This window comes from Musa acuminata, chromosome BXJ2-3 (assembly GCF_036884655.1).
Source record: "Musa acuminata AAA Group cultivar baxijiao chromosome BXJ2-3, Cavendish_Baxijiao_AAA, whole genome shotgun sequence".
Taxonomy (NCBI): domain Eukaryota; kingdom Viridiplantae; phylum Streptophyta; class Magnoliopsida; order Zingiberales; family Musaceae; genus Musa; species Musa acuminata.
In genome coordinates this window covers 39,410,829-39,417,466 of record NC_088340.1, presented here as the reverse complement: position 1 = coordinate 39,417,466, position 6,638 = coordinate 39,410,829, and the positions used below count along the sequence as shown (strand labels likewise).

The following is a 6,638-nucleotide window of genomic DNA, read 5'->3' as shown; positions in this document are numbered from 1 at the left end:
TGAATTCAGCTGAAATCTTCACTCTAAATTGGCATATGCAGATGCATCAGGTGAACAGGGCTTAGAATAAAAAATATGACTGCAAATTACGAGTATGTGCCGGAAGCAGCAGAATTGAAAGGATTATATTTTGAACTGAGATCTTCCAAGAACCGTCTCTAGTGTTCAGAACATCATACTGTGATCAGTAAAATTAATGCTACATTGGGAGTCATTTACCAAAAGGTAGTAATATTACACCTGGGGTAAATATTTCATTCTAAAGATCACTAATAATCTTAGCAGACATTTTTCATCAACAAAATAAGTCAAAAAAAAAACCCATGCTAATGTTTAAGCATGCCAGATGACAGTGAGTTCTACAAATAGAACCTGGCATCTAAACCAACATTTAGATGAAGCGCCTAAGGAACTCCTTCATTTGATCAAGGTAAGGCGACCGAGTGGGAATTATATGACCCATGTCATGTTCTATGACAATGGAGCACTCCTCCTCAAACATATCCGCAAGTTCCCTGCTGGCTTGGTTTGCAATCTGTCTATCTTGTCCCTGGCTATTGCCAAAACAATGAAGTGAGGGACACCTTATTGATTCCTTGCTTGGATCCCTGGAAATTGCTGAAAACCCAGAACATAGGATTGCAAATCTGAAGTCCATAACACTGCAGCGTTTCTGCTGCTGCTGGCAGAACAAGGCTGTCATTGCCGCCCCCTGTGAGAAACCAAGGATCCCATCAAATGGCCCCATCCGCAAGATTACATCCTTGAGATAATAGTAAGATGCTTCAAAGCCATATGTTTGTTGTTGATATTGCAAGGGGTTGAATGGAACATCTGCCTTCCTCCAACCTTGTTCCTCCAAGCTGTTTGAATTCGGGTCAATAAGCCATGCAAATCTCTTCTTGCAATTCATTGTTGGTGGCGGAGACTGTTGGAAAGAACTAGGTGCATCCATGGTTTGTTCTGATAATAGATCTGGTTCAGTGGGACGCAGCTGGTAGATGAGTGGTAGTTGATGAGGAGCATCAACAAAAACAAACTCAACCATGTCCTTCAGTTTCTTTGCTAATGATGATGTTCTTCCTTTAAAACTTGAGGCGTTTTGTCTAAACCCATGCAAACATAGAATCCTTAACTTTCTTAGATGGTTGTTAGCTGCAGAATAGATAACCAATAGTTGTAAAGTTTTAGAAAAAAAAAGAAGAGGGAAAATTTACGCATCAGGTTAATCAACAAAACCTACATCAAAAAGCAATCATTTGTTGATAGATAAACACCAAACCGTCCAAAATTGATCACTAATAGACCAAAATCCAGTGATCAACTGATGGACCTAAGATACAGCCATTCAGGTAAGAAATGGAAGACTTTCCCTTTGATCTAAAGGACCATAATTTAGCTAATATGGGAGTTCAATAAACAGAGAAGCTAGACGAAGAAGATAGCCAGCTCAATGACAGAATCAAATCATCTAATGCATAAGCTTATTACTCCTTTTAGTTAAAAGATTATCTTCAACAGAAAACATACATTGTCAGCATCAACAGTTTGGAATAATGTTCAATGGTCATTGATACAGACCTTACCATATGTCCTATGGGTTTGTGTCGGTGTAGTGACACCAGGAAAAGTGGCATTTGTAATTTCTGTGGCTTCCAATGAATCAGATGAGGGCTCTTCGTGTAACTCGTTTTCCTGTAACATCATTGGCTTACTTCCCTTGCCATTTCTCTGACAAAGCTCGCAAACATATTTTCTGCCAGCGATGGCCTGTGCTCATGCAATTTGGCAGCACATAGCATGTCAGAGACACATTTCAAGTGACAAGAAAAGAAGAATGTCTAGTAATCATGAAAAAAAGCCACTTTAAGGTGTTCATAAATAGTTCACATATTAGAAACACGATCAAGAATTAAGCCAGTACATCCAGACACATGAAATACCAAACCATAAAGAAGAATAAATGAACAAAGACTGATTCGAGAAATTATAATCTTTGTATGCAACTACGAATGAGCATAACATGCGAACTGAGGACCATTCAAAGGTCTGAGATTCATGTCAATTTCCAAACACCATTATCATCCAATTTAAATGCTACATTTTCAACAATTTACTCCCAATCTAGATCTTCAAGTAAGTTCACCAAAAATATAAAAGGTTTAGGAAGAATAATGTAGATCACAAAAGCAGACATAATTCTGAACTAACCTGACAGTCATAGCAAACTAAAACCAACATCCTACAGTAGTTGCAACGGCAGCGAGAAGAATAATCATCAAAGGAAGAACCACAAAGTAGACAACTGCTGATGACATCATCTTGATTTCCAACTGAAAGACTGTTCATGTCAAAGAAATTTGAAGGTCATAATGCACATCATTCCAAGCCCATGGCATATTTTAAACAAAAATATCTATGAGTGTACCTATCAACAGACATTAGTAGAAATTAGCTGCAACATCAATGGTGACTCACCGATGATCAAAAACAAAATTTTTCCCTTTGAAGTAACCACCATCTGGGAATTGCTCCAAGTATCTCTGAATTCCACCAAATAACTTGCACAGAAATCATAAATACGATAAGTGAATTGCTCCAAGTATTAATATTTCAAAGTGCAAACTATTTTCAAATTAGGAATTTATGCCCAATGAATGTCAACAAAAACTTTAACTCACTGTAACACATAATTCCATATGAATGCTAGTTTCCATCTTAGTAAGTTTTGATAAGTAATGCAGACTGCAGAAATATTACTAGAAAGAAGGTCAAGGCAAAGAGCTACACCAGTAGCAACTAAAAAAGATCAGTTGCAGATGTGAAATTTTCCTCAAAAGAATTTTCTGCAGGTGTCACAAGCACAATGTTTTAAACATGTGATATGCCTCTAATAATGGTAAGTTAAGTTGTAATCAAGGATCCCAGACCATGTGTTGTAGTTGTATATATCTCTGTTAACTATCAACAATCCATTTAATAATCAAAGATAATTAAATTGACCGTACATAATCCTTAAACATGTTATACATTGGGATGTAGACTAACCAACCATATCATCACCAATATCAGCAGTAATCAAAACCCACTACTGATCAACTTCTTTTAATGGATAGGGAACAGATTTCACATAATCAGGGAGCAGTGTACAGCATAATTAAAGAGGTCATGATGAGTCCGAAGGTTACAGCACCATTTGCAACCCACTTGAGTTACCTTGCTATAAAATAATCATCACAAGGCAGAAAAGTATGTACTCTTTGATCTTTAAAACTTTCTAAGGTATGGACGGTGAATATCATGTTTTGATAATTTTCTATTACAACACAACTTTTGACATTCTACATCTTACATGAGGTGACTCGGTTGATGAACATTTGTCTGCTAATCTTAAGTATAGCTTGTCAACTTATAACAGTGGCCTTATCTACCATAGTGCCCATTATTCCCATTTTCCATTAACATCTCAGACCTCATTGCCCACTGCATGCAACTTAAACCACTGATAGAAGATAATTATCACATTCTCAAATATAATAATGTGTTGTTCACCATGGCATACTAACAAAGTCAAGCATAAACCCAACAAAGAGTTCCTTCCATCCTGATCTAAACTTTTTCCTGAGGAAGACTGACAACAATTCACTCTAATCTGACACAATCACCACTGCCTGCACTTTCACCTGGCACATTACATCCAAGATTGCTGTGGGCTTGCAGCCAACACGTGGACAACATCACAAGCTGCAAGCTCCAATTTTTGCAGCACAATCCAATTTTGCTACAATGATGAGACCAATGCATAAATCTAGAATTCAGTCTTCAGACAGTAGACAGAGTTGATTTATTCATCTTAACATTCCTTATCATATGGATCATGCATCACAAGATTATGTTCCTGCTCTAAAAGGTTGTGAAGAATTGTATAACAAAGGAAAACGATAGATGCAAGTGGCTAACAGCAGAGTGCAGACAGTACAACATTTTTCTTCTATTTCATAACGTTAAATGCAAACAAAAAAATATCATGAAGTACATGAAAGAACTATATAACAGAAGATGTTCTGATGCATTACAGATCATTTGGCTCTTTTTCCCGGTTCATAACCTTAAACATATATATAGCAAGGTTCGTCGTACCGTACCGTACCGGTGTTTCGACCCGGGCTCGGTACCGGTACGGTACGGTATACCGCTCGGTACACCCAGGTGTACCGAGCGGTATACTCACGCGTACCGAGCACTGTACACTGCTACAGTGTACAGTATACTGCTACAGTGTACTGTATACTACTACAGTGTTACTGTATACTGCTACAGTGTTACTGTATACTGCTACAGTGCTCGGTACGGGTACGGGACGGTCCGCGTACCGCTGGCCTGTCGGACCGGTACGTACCGCCCGTACCGGACGGTACAGTCCGGTACGGCAAACCTTGAATTATATAGTAATATGGAGAAAGCTCTAAATTTGTTTTCTACATAACAACAAAAGATTTACTAAATATGAACAGGTGGATGAGTTCAGAAAGTTTTCCAAATAAAGTTTACCTGAAAGACATTCTCAAAGCCTGCACCTTTAGATCTAATATATGCTGATGCTGTTTCACATCTTATACCTCCAGTACAGTACCTGAAGTATAAGAACAGCAAAAGCAGAAAACATCACTCCCTAGTAGTTATAACCATCAACATAATCATCTGAGTTACATCTATTTATGCAAAAAAAGTGTCCATATAAGTATAGAGAAAGATGCAAGAATAGCAAGCATATAGTCCTTGCGCACTAAAACACCCATGCTTTGCAACAAACAAAATGAATACACATACTTTTTGGTTGCTTACAAACAATCATTTGTTTCAATTGATATTGCATCATACATGAGAAGTTTTTTCTTTCAGAGTTGGTGATGTACTAGCAAGAACACAGATTTAACAGTCCCTGTGCCCTTCTTTGTTAAGGATTCATTAAGAAAGATCACACTGCTGAAGTTGGAACACCAGATCTTGCTAAAGAATTAGCATTCTTCTGGTAGTCTTCCTACCAAGATATGTTCAAGGAATTCCAGTAAGCCTTTGTGATGGATGGATAAATGAGAAACAATTTGCTCCATCATAAATCAGAGTGGAAACTTAAGATACTTTGATGTTCTCCCTTCGGAATCAATCGGCCTAGAGTGTTGAAGGGATGATGTCTTCAAATCTGTTCAAACAGTAATGCTATTCTCAACAAGCAGAGGAGTAATGCAATCATTTTTTTTTTCACTTCTTGTAAGATCTTTGAGTCCGGAGAACTAGCCACTCATTTCTAGAATTTGTAGTGCTTCCTTGCTTAGATTTCTCCTTAAAGATCAATGTTTATTCCCTTAGCAACTGAATTAATCCTGGTACTACTATGGCGAGCAAGAAATCATAAACCAATACTTACAAACTTGTTCCAGGAAATACTTACATGAGAATATGTTTACCATGTAGCTTTTCAGAGTGCTCATCAATCCAAGAAGGTAGGTCACTGTATTGCCTTATTTTGGGATCCAAAGTCTCCACATTTGTTGCTTGAAACTTCCCAATCCTTGTCTCATATAAGTTCCTTGCATCCAATAAGACAAATTGATTCTGTGCCTGCGACTCCAAATTATTTCCTGCCAATGCACTTCCATCAGCAAAAATGAATTGTTCGCTTATGTGGTAGCCACCACACTCCAAGATTAGACATGAAACATGTAGATTTAGATTAGAAATTTATTTGCCAGTTGGAAAACAACCCACTCACCGGCATCATGGAGCACAGAATGAAACTCAACCGCAGAGAGGTGCCTTCCAGCATTGCAAACTTTCGGTGAATCTAGCAGAGGATCCGACCTGAACGTAACTAACTCCTGTAATTAACACGACAAACTTAGACATCAAGAACAATGTCACGGTTCATACAATGTTGTAATTTGCTTCGCTCTTAAACAGAACAATTCATCAAATTCCCAAATGAGATCTCAAATTCGACTCCGAAACATGTGCAAAATAATAACCTTAACAACTCGGATGGAGAGTGATGTGAACCCACATTCTCTAGCGATTCTATCATCGGAAGGGTGATCGCAAGATGCGAGCTTGAAGTCGGTTCCCTCAAACAGGATCATCGATTTCACGGCAGCAATGTGCTTCTCCAACGATGGCATGCTTCCACCGACCTAATCACATTAATTATAACAAAAATCAAAGCTTTTTCGAAGCTGACGATCGGATTGAAGAAAAGAATCAAAACCACATCGAATTAAAAATTCAAGAAGAGGTATAAGAAGAAGGATGGTACAAGAAAGCCCCTGTTCTTGGTGGAATCAAGAAAGGCTTACGGTGACGTTGACGCCGTCAGGGGCGATACGGACGCGGCCAAGGAGGGCGAGGGATCGGCAATTCGAGTCATAGAAACGGACGAGGGAGGGGAGATCAGGGACGGGGGCGTACTTGTAGTAGAGGAGAACACCGGCTCGATCGCCTCCCTCGGTTGGACTCTCCGAAGCCGCCATTGGTCACTCTTCGAAACCCTAATCCCCTCCCCGATCCTAATGACGTGAAAATGGAAGACCAGAGTGACCCGAGTGGGGCCCGTATACTATTGACCTTACAAAAGATCCAATATC

At 38.9% G+C, this 6,638-nt stretch overlaps 1 protein-coding gene across 3 annotated transcripts; it reads right to left on the bottom strand.

Annotated features, from left to right (window-relative positions):
• Nucleotides 1-97: 97 nt before the first annotated feature.
• LOC103978925 (rhodanese-like domain-containing protein 6) lies at nucleotides 98-6,597 on the bottom strand. 3 transcript variants are annotated; one of them, XM_009394884.3, is made up of 9 exons: nucleotides 6,351-6,597; nucleotides 6,027-6,188; nucleotides 5,774-5,879; nucleotides 5,453-5,642; nucleotides 4,552-4,633; nucleotides 2,479-2,561; nucleotides 2,212-2,341; nucleotides 1,587-1,770; nucleotides 98-1,155 (listed from the first exon to the last, which is right to left on the bottom strand). In XM_009394884.3, exons 1-9 carry the CDS (start codon nucleotides 6,522-6,524, stop codon nucleotides 392-394), a joined length of 1,875 nt encoding a protein of 624 aa, XP_009393159.2. In that variant the 5' UTR covers nucleotides 6,525-6,597; the 3' UTR covers nucleotides 98-391. The 3 variants fall into 3 exon arrangements, with proteins under 3 accessions (XP_009393159.2, XP_064956825.1, XP_009393162.2); XM_065100753.1 differs by having other exon boundaries at nucleotides 6,062-6,188; nucleotides 6,463-6,588; XM_009394887.3 differs by having other exon boundaries at nucleotides 6,062-6,188; nucleotides 6,351-6,489.
• Nucleotides 6,598-6,638: the final 41 nt, after the last annotated feature.